This window comes from Microplitis mediator, chromosome 9, assembly GCF_029852145.1.
Source record: "Microplitis mediator isolate UGA2020A chromosome 9, iyMicMedi2.1, whole genome shotgun sequence".
In the NCBI taxonomy this organism is placed as follows: Eukaryota; Metazoa; Arthropoda; class Insecta; order Hymenoptera; family Braconidae; genus Microplitis; species Microplitis mediator.
The window spans coordinates 6271736-6286964 of record NC_079977.1 but is presented as its reverse complement, the minus strand read 5'-3'; the positions used below and the strand labels follow the sequence as shown (position 1 = coordinate 6286964).

General features: G+C 31.8%; 1 protein-coding gene across 1 annotated transcript; it reads right to left on the bottom strand.

The window, feature by feature from the left end:
- Positions 1-13079: 13079 nt before the first annotated feature.
- LOC130675010 (protein tolkin-like) lies at positions 13080-14971 on the bottom strand. The gene is made up of 6 exons (XM_057480466.1): positions 14965-14971; positions 14686-14911; positions 14266-14444; positions 13950-14180; positions 13635-13856; positions 13080-13570 (listed from the first exon to the last, which is right to left on the bottom strand). The coding sequence occupies exons 1-6, from the start codon at positions 14969-14971 to the stop codon at positions 13080-13082; spliced, it is 1356 nt and encodes a 451-aa protein (XP_057336449.1).
- Between the last annotated feature and the right edge of the window lie 258 nt (positions 14972-15229).

Sequence of the window (15229 nt, the reverse complement as noted above, 5' to 3'; positions counted from 1 at the left end):
TCAATAATAACTGTATTGCTATTAATTTTACCCCCCCCCCCCCCCCCCTCTCTCCTCTCCCACCCGCCAGATAGAATTTCTTTTAGAGAACATTAATTTTAATTATAATAATGTGATAAAAGTATTTCTGAAGACATTTAAAAAACTAATTGTCATTTCGTATTTTACAAAATATTTTATCAAAATTTTTCAAATTTTCAAAACTAGCTCTATAGAGCTTTATAAAGCAGCTACAAACAATACCTCTATCTTCATTGCTTTACATTTTTTTTACCTGTTGTATTGTTTTTGTGATAATATTAGTCATAACAGTGATTCCAAAAATCATCAATAAGTGAAACAGGATATTAGTCGTGAATTTCTTTAAAAAAATATAAAAAAATTTTTTAGGCTGATTCCAAAACGTCTTTACATTTAATGCTCTCAATAATAACGTTTTAAACCATATATTATATATCGTAATCACACTATATCCACCGAGATAAATAATTCCCAGTAAAATAGATAATCCATAAAACTCGAAAATTTCACACCATACATCACACAATTCACTATAAATACATTTAATATTATCAAGATCATGAGCTATTGATCCATAAATTATTCTTCTCGTAAATACAATTCTTGGATAACAAATTACACTTGGTATCAACTTGTCATCATCATAATTACTATTATTATCAATTAAATTACCCAATTTCAAAATTGAGATATTAATCATTTTGAATTGATTATTGATTATATTTATCACTAATGAGAATTGCATTATCGTCCAACTAATTATTAAAATGGCCATATATTCTATTAATGCATATGTCCAATGAAATTTTAGTAATCGAGATATTAATAAAAAAAACGACAATAAAAAATTAATAAACAATATAAAAAAAAAATTATAATCACTTTTGTAATTATTTTCCGGACAATAAAACTCTTTTAATTTTTTATCTAATTCAATTAATTTTTCAGTTGAGTTTATTATTTTTATTTTACGTATAATGTAATTGAACCATGTAATCAACGTTACTATTATTCCGAAACTTGGGATTACTTTATCGATAATTATACGGTAAGATGGTTTTTCAAGGAATATTACATCGCGATTATTTACAAAAAACTTAATCCAAATATAGAGCGAAACCATGGCAATTATTATGATACAGTTATAAATTATGCCGATAATTGAATTTTTGAATAAATTATTGCTATAATTATTCATACGAGAATTATTTATAACTTGAGATATATCAATAGTCCAGGGTGATAATCCAATAGCTTTAAAAAAAATGTATTGCAAGACAATAAAAAAAATTTTGAATTTGTAAAACAAATAATTTTTGGTTTCAATTATCCACGTCATAATTGTTTTTTTATTTTTATAAATATAAATTAATGGCAAGGTGATGTTGTATACTTGAAAATGTATTGATGACTAATGTTGACAAGTAGAAATGCATGTTTTTATGCTCAGTTGCTATATTATGTGTACTTGTTGCATTGTTAATGAGATGGATTGCGTGTCACTCGATATCGATGGTATCATTGAATTGCCAATAATCTTAAAACAGATTGATGGCAGATATAATTGATGTACATGGAGATAAAATTTTCACTTTATAAATTAGGAAAATAAAGTGAAATTCGAAGAAAATAATTATATGAACTTTATTAAATTTTTTTATGAGGCTCATTTTACCTTACATTCAATTTTTATTAATAGCTGAATCTTCTTATGCAACAATTTACTTGACAAGTTGCTGTTCAAGACCCTGATTAATAAAATCTTTGATAGATACTACATAGATTTGCACAAGACGACATACGAAAGACAATTCAGTAGCAGTCTTGCGTTAATTCTGTAAAAGTGTCTTGCGAAAAACCTCTAGGTGTATATGTCTTTATATATCTAAAAATCTGTCACAAGACATTTTTGCAAGATTTAAAGTCAAGATATTCGTATTACTTGCACATGATATTGTACGAAACGATATTGCAGATATCTTACATTTGTTTCGTTGATGAAATGATTGACCCATTTTCTGAGCAAAACTTGCGCAAGATATTTATTAAAGACATACTCACGCATTACTTGCGGCAGATTTTCTCAACAAACGCTATTTAACCCTTCGTTGGTCGCGCTCCACTGCCTGCCTTCGTTGGTCGCGTCGCGGGGAGTCGCCGTAACGTTAATTTTCTTACAGCGTTTCCAAATATATTGACAATTTATGACAGCCATACTAGCTTTCTATATTTCGGTTCCGTATACGTGGCAACGTTGAGAATAAAATTTCACTGTCTAGTTTGGTCGCGCTCACAGGGAATCGCCGTGATTTGACGTTCATTCGACATTTATTATTTAATATATAATTAATATAAATAATTATAAATTTAAAAACGGTGTTATAAATTTAAAAACTTGTTGATCAAATCTATCGCAAACCAAGCGTGAGCAACTTTAAGAAATTTCTGTCGCAAGTTTTGCGCAAGAAATACGTGAGTAGTTTTATCAGCAAACCATGCGCTAACATGCATAATTCTTTAAATACATCAGTAATACATACGATACATAAATGTGGGGTTTTTTCTATGAATTTAGTTCAAATACATTCCATTCAACAGATGAAAATCGATGAATTTTTGACAGTTTTTTTTTTTTTTTAGTTCGATTATCACTAAAAAAAAGATTCACGCGAATATATGCCACTCCATAAATACTTAAAGGTCGGGGCTGATGGTACGATAACAAAACTTATAATGACTTACTGTTGTTTTTGACTGCTAGAGGTTATATTCTATAATTCCTTTGTCACTGAACATAGAGGATGATACTCCCCAATTTAACCTATAATTCTGATTAAATATGATTACTATTTATTCACATTATTACGAGCAACTTAGTAGAAAAAATCAACACGAAATGTTTGTAACCAAAAGTACACTGTAATTATTTATTATTTATGCACTCTTAAAGCCACCCCTGGCGGTTTTGAATCACCCTGGAAACACCCTGGGAGTGGAAACAGGGTGGAATCACGGTGGATCCAGGGTGGTTACACGGTGGGTTTGTGCCATTTTATCACCGTGTATACACCGTGGAATCAGGGTGGGTACACCGTGTAACCACCCTGACTCCACGGTGGTTACGCGGTGTACCCACCCTGATTCCACGGTGTATCCACGGTGAATACGCTCTCTAAAAATGAATTAGTGAAATTCTCGCGAATCAGTGGATAGTCACTATTTCTACAGCTATAAGTATACCACTAATTCAACCAGTGGTATACTTATAGCTGGTTCCCAGTGAATATTCACTAATTTGAAGTGATTTTCACTGATTCATTTTTAGAGAGCGCGATGTACGTGGAATCGCGGTGGGTACACCGTGTAACCACCCCGGAATCAGGGTGGGTACACCGTGTAACCACCGTGGAATCAGGGTGGTTACACGGTGTACCCACCCTGATTCCACGGTGATAAAATGAAAAAAAGCCCACCGTGTAACCACCCTGGATCCACCGTGATTCCACCCTGTTTCCAGGGTGTTTCCAGGATGATTCAAAATCGCCAGGGACACAACAAGTACAATATTCTAACACTTAAAATCTATATGACTCCTCATGGTTCACCGGAACATATCTAAATCGCTGCCATCTCTTCGAGCTCCAAAACTTGTTAGGCCGGTAAAACATACCTTTACTGAAAACTTATAATTTTTGTCCAACGATATCTTTGGAACGAATAAACTAATTTGAACGTTCTTGGTGCTAATCGAAAGGGCTCAACAAGACTTAAAACTGATTACATTTTGCGGCGAATCGGGCAAGTGGTATATAAATTATACGCAAAAAACCAAAAACAAACAAATTTTTATTTTTATTCTTCGTATAACTCGTAAATTACATGACCGATCTACCCCAAAATCTAATCAATTCTAAGTTTTAGTGAGCCCTTTCGATTGCCACCAAGTACGTTCAAATCGGTTGATTCGTTCCAAAGATATCGTTGGACAAAAAAAAGTTCACACACACACACACACACACACACACACACACACACACACACACACACACACACACACACACACACACACACACACACACACACACACACACACGGACGTCTATCCGAGAATAGCTTCCTAGGACCTCAAAACGTCGACATCTGATGAAAACTCGATTTTCGAAAATCGGACCGAAACCAATAACTTCCCTTTTTTTGAAAATTTGCAATTTTCTTAGCGGGATGTTAAAAACAAAAAGAGTATTTCTAAAATTTTATTAAATTTCATATTGAAACATATTTCATCGTTACATCCTATGATTTATCAGTTGTTAATTTATTAGGTGTACAAATAAGTTTTAGGACAGTTTTCAAAAAATTCAAGATTTATTAAAAAAGAAGTAAAACACAGTTATTCATCGAAGTAATCTCCATCGCATTGAATGACCTTCAGCCATCTCTCAGGTAATTCGCGGATGCCTTTCGCAAAGAAACTTTCGTCTTGTGAGGTGAGAAATTTAGCGACCCATTTTTCCACTTCTTCAAATGTTTTGAATCGCACGTCAGACAAATCGTTCTGCATTTTCCGGAATAAATGATAATCGGATGGGGCTAAGTCTGGTGAATACGCCGGGTGTGGTACAAATTCCCATCCAAGCGCTAGTAACGTATCCTTGACCGGTTTACTCACATGAGGCCGCGCGTTGTCATGGAGCAGTTTTACTGGACGTTTTCCTTTACCAGAAAATGGACGTTTCTTCTCAATTTCTTGATTCACTTGCATCAATTGATGACAATAGCGATCGGCAGTAACTGTTTGACCAGGTTTGAGAAGTTCATAATACAGTACGCCTTTCATATCCCACCATATGCACAGCATGACTTTATTACAATGAACATTGCGCTTTGGCGTGGACGTTGTCGGCTCGCCGGGGTCAACCCAATGATATTTGCGTTTCGGATCATCAAAATAAATCCACTTTTCATCGCCAGTCACAATTTTCCACAAGAAAGACTTTCTATGTTGCTTGTTGTAAAGACTCACACAAATGTTAAGACGGCTGTTTTTATTTTCTTGAGTTAGAAAGTGTGGTACCCACTTTGTTCCTTTTCGAATCTTACCCATTGCTTTTAAACGATAAGAAACAGTTTGTTGAGTTACTCCAAGCTGTTCCGAAAGTTGTTTCTCCGTCTGACAAGAGTTTTCATCCAGCAACGCTTGCAGTTCCTGATCGTCCACCTTTACAGGAGGCCCGGTGCGTTCACGGTCACTACCGTCGAAATCACCTTCTTTGAATCGCTTATACCAATACTCACATGTACTTTTAGATATAATGTTGTCTCCAAGAACAGAACATATCGATTCACACGCTTTCCTAACACTTTTTCCTTGATGGAATTCATAGCGAATGCAGTGTCTAATAAATAGCTTATCGGTCTGCATGATTAATTTACAGAATTTATAGGTTATGTTTATGACTCCTTTAGGTTTCGATACTACATATCAAGCGCCATCTATGATAAGTGAGCGGAACCTTTAAATTAATTTAGAATAGCTGTTATGATACAAAATCTAAGTGTCCTAAAACTTATTTGTACACCTAATATAAACTTTCAGTGTGATCAATTTAGTACTTTTTGATCTTACATGCTCATGTTTCCCAGATCAGCTTCAAATTCGTTACAATACTAAAGATTTCTCAGGCACCCCTACCAATAGACCCTATCATAGTATAAATATAACCCGCTATGTGTATTATTTCTTGCAACGTAAGTAATGAATAAATTTCCTCAATAATACTTTATTTTTAAATTTAAACAAAGCTGTGGATATCCAACGTTTGATGTGAATTTCTTTGAGCTTTTTATGTATCTTGAAAATGATTTTTCTCTTGATCAATATTTCGATAATAAAACAGATGATTGATGATGCTAATCCAATACCCAATAGGATGAAAGAAAACATCAGGTCGTCAAATACGACCGGACGATAAGGAACGAATGATTGTGCTTTTAAATAGTCTATCCTACGAAACTGCTCACTAATTCTGTCTTCCGTCCATTTATACGACAATCCTGAATGTAAGCCCCACATCGCGACATCATTGATACGTGATGCTAAAGGCCAGTTGTTGCGCATCTGAAACGCATCATACCCTAATAATAATGACCTCTTTGCTAAACGTAATGGCTCACTGCCTATATATGGCAATATATTATAATCATTGTCAATACAAGCTACCGATAAATCGTTTTTGATACGGTTTACGCAGCCATGCTTATGTATTTGTATTTTTGTCCCTTGTATCAAATTATGTTCTAAATAACGTGCCATGAACTCATTAGCCCAGATTTTCTGAAAACGTGGACTTCTGAGGTCTTCTAGAGTCTCAACATTTTTTCGTTCCTCGACTTTAGTTAAAAATCCAGCAAGTCGTCCGCTAAATGTTCCGTGGATTATTAAGAAATACAAAAAAATCATTGAAAAAAATATCCGACTCTTTCCGGTGTCAATTCGCGTTTTTATGCCAGTATTTATCAAAAGCCGAAGGATTTCGAATACTGCGAATGCTAAGTCATGATCAGATAAATAGACGACGATGAATGTTAAGGCAAGAATTATAACTGTTGAGATGACTGTTAAATAGCCGTAGTAGTTGTAGATTTTTTCCAATGGGGTCATTAGTCCACTATTGTGGGTTAATATATTGAAGGAATAGTAACTTAGTGGCTGGGAAAATGTACTATATTTGAACCTTCTCCGGGGATAGAGCACTAATAAACTAGCATCATATGTTCTGTGAATTTCAATTGAGTTTTTTTTTTTCGTTAGTTTCTTCCTGTTCTTCCAGAAGCTTACATTAATTGCTTTTTCGATCATTCTCACGGTTTCTAGAGAGCCAGATAGTGAAAGTATACTTCTTGATTCAGATACATAAAAACCATCTAAATGTTTAGTTCGATCAAATTTGAATCCCTGACAGACATTTTCTGAAATAAACGCATGCGATAATGAGTGGTAGTCATCTAAATTTAACTCAAGATGTTAAATAAATACCTTTTAGATACGGCCGATAGTGAATTGTCCAACGGTCATCTAACTCATTTTTTGAATAATTAGATTGTACACAGAAAAAAAAAAATCTTCTCTCAAGAAAATTTTTCTTCAACCAAGAAATTTTTCAGCGAGTGGAATGAAAACCGAAAATTTCTTGAACGAAGTGAAATAATTTCTTGAATTTTAAATCTTCAATTCAGAAAAAAATTCTTAAGCCAATACATATTTCATACTTGGTCCAATAATAGAATTACTTGTTTTAAAAACTTGCAGTTTTTAGTTTAATAATAATTTTTCTTAATCTGAGTATGTTACTTACTTAAACCAAGAAATATAAATATTTAGTTCGAGAAAGTTATACACTTAATTAAAGAACTATGATGTTTTGAAACAATAAACGGTACGAACTCGAACTAAAAATAAAGGGAGTTGATTCAAGAAATTTAAACTCTTGGTTTGAGCATAGTGTACTTTCTCTGACCAATCACACGAAAAATCTCAAACCAAGATTACTAGAGTCTCAAGCCAAGAAAGTTTTCTCTTGGATTCTCACTCATAGATGCTCCCTCCTTCCCAGTAAACACATTGACGTAAATTTGACGTCAGAGTGACGTTACGCTATGTCATCATTTACGTAAGATATAAGTCACGAGTGAGTCAGGTGTGACTCATTATTTCCCACTTTTTTACGTAAGATTATGATGTAAAACTAATGACGTATGCATGATGTAAATGTGATGTCTGTGTGACCTTCTATGACGTCAATATGACATATGGGTGATGTCAAAATTATCAATTTGGAAAAAATATTTTGAAAAAGAAAAAATTAAAATGAAATACCGAATTTTTGATTTGATTATTACCGCGCGAACGCATTGTGAATTCTGAAACAAGATTAGATAACGTTAAATGATGAAAAAATCCTGGGCGTCTGCTGGGTTCGAACACGGCTCCTCTTGGCTGGGAGTCCTGAACGTTGCTCACTGGTCCACATCACGAGAGTTCAAATCTCGTGCTTAATTGATGTATTTAGAGTGAAATGCCGGAAAAGACAGAGTTAATAAGTTTTCGTGATGGATTTTTACAAAATTTAAAAAACTCCATGAACTTATATGAAATTTTATAGAAGCAATATTTGTCGACCTCGATGATAATTGTATAAAATTTCATTAAGTTTCATCAAATTTTTTAATTTTTTGTTGTGATGTGAAATTTAAAAAATTTTATATAAAATTTTGCGAAACATTAAATAATTTCACAAAATCGTATGAAATTCAATCTATTGAAAAATTGTGATACTAAACTTTAAAATCATAATAGCAAAAGAGTTCAAACTGTTGTTACATTTTCTTTGTAATCCTAAATGATATTTTCGATATATCATTTAAAAAAATAAAGTTAATTTTTTTATGCTCACGCTAATGTTTTATTCTAAAACGTCTGAATGATCTATTACCGAGTTGATCGATTACTTTGACCCCAAAAATGTTCGACGTTTAGTTGTTATTTTTACACATTTACACATGTTTGAAAATTCATTCTATGATTGTTTTATTTCAATAAATAGATGATAAAAAACTATGACTCGGACATTACATCAGCATTGCGTAAAATACTGACTTGTCACTGATGTAAAGATATGATTTAAGAGTGACATCCACATTACGTATAACCGTGACTTTGCTACTGACATAAATGTATGATTTTAAAATTACGTCATTATGATATACGGATAATGACTTTATTACTACATAACAATGTGATGTAGATTCTATGTCAAACGTACGTAATACATAAGTCATAACTGTGACATCGTACAAGAGTCATGCTTACATCAATATGATGTCACAAGCTTTACATCATATTAAAGTCATATAGAACGTCAGATTGACATCAAATTTACATCAGATGTCGTGACATTGCTATGACCTACGTATGACGTCAAAATAAGGTCATGTGTTCACTGGGTTCGCACCCGAAGGAATGAATACTCCCCACTCTCTCTCTTTCTCACACTAGCACAGCGAATGGATTTTGAGTTCACCTTTTTATTTTAAATAAATTAAAAATTAAATAACCAAATTATATTATTATAATAAATTAATTGATTAATGTAATTATATAATATTAAATAATTTCTCAATTTTTTTTGTAATTAAATTTTTTCTTTTTTTTTTTAACTTTTTTATATTTATGTCGAAATTCATTTATGAACGATTCATACAATCCGTTCAGTATTTTGGTAAAATGTCAAAACTAACATTTTTCTAAATTATTGGCGATAACATTTGTAATATTAATTCTGGGTTTAGGATTTAAAAATGTGACTGACCATAAGCCAGTGTGGTTCAGTATATGTGGGCAAAGTAAACGTAGCCTAGCAAAGGCTGGGATGGCTTAGTTGGTAAAGCTCTCGCGTGACGCCAAATCGATCTGGGTTCGATTCCTCGTTCAAGCGATAATTGTTTTTTCTCAATTTGTTTAAATATTAACTAATTGCGAAACTTGCCCATCCCTTATAAATGCTTCTGATACAGTATTTATTTGCTTCACAGCATTGTTTCTAATATTTAAACAAAAAAAAAATTGTTCATTAAAAAAATGAAACAAAAAAAATAAATTTTTTTAGCTCGATAGATTTATTTGCTTAATTAAAGAAATTAATTTCTTGGCTGAAAATTTTTTTTTTGTTTGCGACAAATAAAAAAATTCTTGGCCCAAGAAAGTTTCTTCTTGGTTTAAAAAATTTTTTTTCTTAGTACAAAAACTTTTTTTTTTAGCTCAAGACATTGTTTCTTGACTCGATAAGGTAACAGTCTTTAGATAAGAAACAAGTTTCTCGAGTTAAAAACAAACTTTCTTGGCCCGAGAAAATAATGCTTTAAACCAAGAACAAACTTTCTTGGGCCAAGAAAGTTTGTTCTTGGTTTAAAACATTATTTTTCATGGTTCAAAAACTTTTTCGTTTCAGCTCAAGATATTTTTTCTTGACTTAAAAACGTAAAAATTTTCAGGCAAAAAAAAAATTTGTTGAATTGAAAAAAAAATCTTCTCGAACCAAAAAAAAATTTTTTGGGACCAAGAAATTTTTTTCTTGGTTTAAAGAATTTATGTTTTAGACTAAGAAAATTATGTCTTCCGCGAAGGAAATAATTTCTTGATCCAAATAATTTTTTTACTTCAATAAAGTAAGAAATTTTGCTTGGTTCAAGAAAAAAATTTCGAAGACATTTTATTTCTTGTTTCAAGATTTCCTTTTTTTCTGTGTAGTTTAACTTTTTTCCACATAAATGTCGTCCGATCCGTAAAGGGATTGAATGTATAAATTTTCAAATCATTTTTCGAATCTAAACATAGCGCGTACACGATAAGAAAATTGCAATTCCATAACTTTAAAAAATTATCGATAAATGAATCGTTAATTTCCTCTTTTTTGCATGTCATTAATACTATGATTTGATTAGTTGATGTTTTTAAGCGTTTACATTTTAATAATGTTGAATTAACATTTTCTAATTGATGATCGTTTACTATCATCAAATCAATTTTTCTATGATAATAATGTATTTTATTAATAAATGATAATTTCTTAAGTTGGACAGTAGCAAATTTATTCATGCTTTTTATTGTTTCAATCGTTGTGACATTATGGTGACCGCAGAAAAATATATTTCGGATTTCCGGAAAACAATTATTTATTATATTGACCTTCAAACAAAAAATCATGAATTAATCATTACATTATTATGACATTTTATATGAAAATTAAAAATATGTAGTAATCACAACTAATATCATGGAGCATGCACATCTACACAGTGGGGTAATAAAAATAAAGGTGGCGCTGTTGTTTTCGTTTGTCAGTCATTCAACTTCACATTCGAGTATAGAGTTTAAATTATGTGATAATATTTACTCCAGAAATAATCATGCCAAATAATTCTTATAACATTGTATTGTTAAAGAAACCACAGGATGAGTTTCTATACTACATTGAGTAGTAACTGAGTCTTCAAATTTTGACCCGAGTCGAATAGTCAATAAAACTACTACAGTAAAGATTAATCTGATATATGGTCATTTTTGCCACTCCATTTATCGATACGATGACGACAGTAAGGTAAGAAGGTTAAATCACATTACTACTTTTGTGAACAGACTACCTTTAGGTTGAATATGATCTCGTTAGGATCGGGTGTTGATGATAAATAGTTTGGAATCAGTTGAACCGAATTCCTGCATACATTTTTTAGACAGTACATCTTTATAAACTTATATTTATTACTCACCATTGCGTCATCAATTATAGAAACTTCCGAAGTATTCGGAAGTTTTATGATATTCCCGTTACTTGAACTTAATACAAATGTTGAAATTATTACAAGTAAAATCCTTCGAATTATATTCATTTTCCTTCTAGATTCAGATCGAATAGATTTCATTTAACTGATAAAACTGACAAATTCTTGACAATTTATATATCCAGTTTAAATATAACTAATAAAAAATTCATATAAATATGTGGTACCCGAAAAATACTTCTAGAACAGAAGCCGATGGTAAAGCGACAAAAATTATAATGACTGATTTTAGTTTTTGACTGCTACTGGTCTTTTGATCAAAGTTTCTTTGTCACTGAACCTAGGGGACAATTCTCTCTAATTTTAACCACAAGTATAATTAAATATGCTCACACATTATTTACATTATGACAAGCACCTCCCAGTAAACACATTGACGTAAATTTGATATCAGAGTGACATTACGCTATGCCATCATTTACGTAAGAAATAAGTCATGAATGAGCCAGGTTTGAATTATTATTTCGTACTTTTTTTTCGTAAGATTCATTCCATGACGTCAATATAACATATGGGTGATGTCAAAATTATCAATCCGGAAAAAATATTTTTGAAAAAAAAAAAAAAAAAATTGAAATACCGAATTTTTTATTTGATCATTACCGCGCGAACGCATTACAAATTTAGAAACAAGATTTGATAAGATTAGATAATGAATAAATCCTGGGTGTCTGCTGCGTTCGAATACGGCTCCTCTTGGCTGTTAGTCCTGAACGTTGCTCACTGGTCCACATCACGAGAGTATTAGTGCTTAATTGATGTATTTAGAGTGAAATGCCGAAAAAGACAGAGTTAATAAGTTTTTGTGATGGATTTTGACAAAATTTTATAAAACTCCACGAACTTATATGAAATATTACATAAACAATATTTCTCGGCCTCGATGATAATTATATAAAATTTTATTAAGTTTAATCAAATTTTGTAATTTTTTGTTGTGATGTGAAATTTACCGAATTTCATATAAAATTTTGCGGAATATTAAATAATTCCACAAAATCGTATGAAATTTAATCGATTGAACAATTGCGATACTGAACTTTATAATCATAATATTAAAAGAGTTCAAACTGTCGTAACATTTTCTTCGTCATCCTAACTGATATTTTCGGTATATCATTTAACAAAATAAAGTTAATTTTTTTATGCTCACGCAAATGATTTAATCTAAAACGTCTGAATAATTTATAATCTAGTCTATCGATTACTTTGGCCCCAAAAATGTTTGACGTTTAGTTTTTATTTACATATTTTTGAAAATTCATTCTATAGTTGTTTTATTTCAATAAATAGATGATAAAAAAACTATGACTCGGAAATTACATCGGTATTGCGTAAAATACTGACTTGCTCCTGATGTAGAGATGATTTAAGAGTGTCATCCATATTACATATAACCGTGACTTTGCTACTGAGATAAATGTATGATTTAAAAATTACGTCTATGCGCAAGAAACTTATCGATAAGCTTTAATGATAATTACTTTCATACATTATAATAATTGTGATGCGGCATAAAAATTTTCTATAAGAGCGTAATAATTTTTTGGATGCTTCACTTCCTGTCTCAAGTTTGGTTGACACTATAATAAAAATTTCTAGGTTTCGAGCCAACATTTTTCTCCGTGTATAGTGCAATATATAAAAACTATTTGGAAGGTTCAATTATTGTTATTAATGGGTTTCACAGAAATAGTGGCGGAAAAACCTCCCGCTTCTTTCGATTCATTAGAAACAAACGTCAGAAAAATTCTTCTCATCAGAGAAGCTACTTCCAAGTGGTCGTTTTCACCGCAGTAACTTCCGATAATTGGCGCATTTTCATTTCTACCCTCTTGTACTTTTACAAAATCATTTTCACAATCTTCACTTTCTTCAAGTTCAAAGTAATTAAATTTAATTACTATATAATGTTTGGTAGGAACTTTGATGGACCAATAGCACTGTTTATTCGGTTCGTATGACCCTGGATAATTTGGCGATTCTAAGTAATAAATATCATCTCTTTCTAAATTAATATCACCGCCGCAAAAAGCCTCGTATTTCAACATAAATCCCAGGTGATAATTTTCATAACGAGTCCTGGCATATGTTACCGATACAAAATTATGTGCCGTCACAATAACAGTTTTATCTTCACCACATATGCGAGCTAAACAAAATGTACTTTCAATAATAACAGATATCGTTCATATCATTAAGATTCGATAGTTTACCTAAGACAGGACTATTTGCCTGGTAGCCATCTTTTATTTCCACATACTGCACTGTACAGTTGGGAGTCTCTTGAATATCCCATGATGTTAGTGTGACCTTTATTCGTTCACCTTCCGCAGCTCTGATTGTCCATTTGCATTTATCGGAAACTTTTGGTGAATCATTTGGATGTATTGGCGGGATAATTATATCGTGCGGCTCAAAAAATGACCCGCCATCTGCTACAAACCCGACGTACCAATGTTAATATTTTAATAACAATGAATAATTAAAAATGACAAGACTTTTAGAGATACGTAGTTTAAATTACAAACCAGAACAATTATACAGCAACTTTGTAGCAGTAATGTCACTGGTACTCAGAGCATTTCTCTGACCAATATCCGGTGTCCTCCCATATATTTTACGTGTTGGTTCAATTGTACTACGAAGCTTACTCTTTGCAAAAGCAAATCTCGGGTAATGCATTATGGAATTATAATCATAAGGTTGACCCAACGTATTTGTAGATTCTAGTGACAATTTATCAAATTTATCTTCATTTCCTGTTGATATTCAAAATTCATCGTAGCTTATACAGTCTATTAAAATAACATATTATGTTTTAGAAGTTATTATTATAAATAGTACCTTTTTGAATATTATCTAGGAAAACCTCAATATACTGATCGCGATCGTAACGTGTATGCTCGTGGTGAAACCCGATAGCGTGACCCAATTCATGTAAAATTGTACCGAAATTGCTGCATTGGTTGATTATGCTTATTGTTTGGGGTCCATACCGTTTTTTACCAACAGGTGAACAGCATCTGATGTATAATTTAAAAAACAATTTGGTTTTTAATAGAAAACAAATTGTTAAATTAATAAAAATCCATTGTTTTCTTTGTTAAATTACTCAAATTTTTATATATAAAAGACAGGATAATTTTGCCCATTTTCAGTGTCAATGCCGATAATTTGAAAAATATAATGCATGGCACGGATAAAACACGATTTCACAATTTCACTATCAAATTGTCAATGGATAACAACTACCATAACACTTACCCACATTCTAATTTAGTGAAAACTACATAATTTTTATGAATTTCTTTAATTCTTTTAACAAAATGAATACAAGTCGATTGTTCCCAGTGTCTCATTGCTTGTTCAAATAATCTGCGTTGATCTCCACTAAATATATCTTCGATTTCATACGGAATAATACCATCATTCCATAGAGATCGTCTTCGTCCAATAGCCAATGACCTTCGGGTTCTATGAATCCTTCGTACTGGTTCAAAATTATATATATTATATGTCCAATTGAACTCATTATTTACTAACTTGTCATCATCTCGTGATATTAGATGTGAGTTTACTGTTGTTACTATAAAATATAGTACTTGAATAACGATAAAAACGTGCGGTAATTTCATCTTCGATGATACTTAACGAAATAATTGTAAACAATAATTTGTAACTATGATTTTTTATTACTGGCTTTACACCTACTAAATTTTAAAATAATGAGGCGTTTTATCTTCAATTTTAAAATATTTAACTGCCACAGTATACGACACTTAGCACATTCAGATTAATAACCATTAAC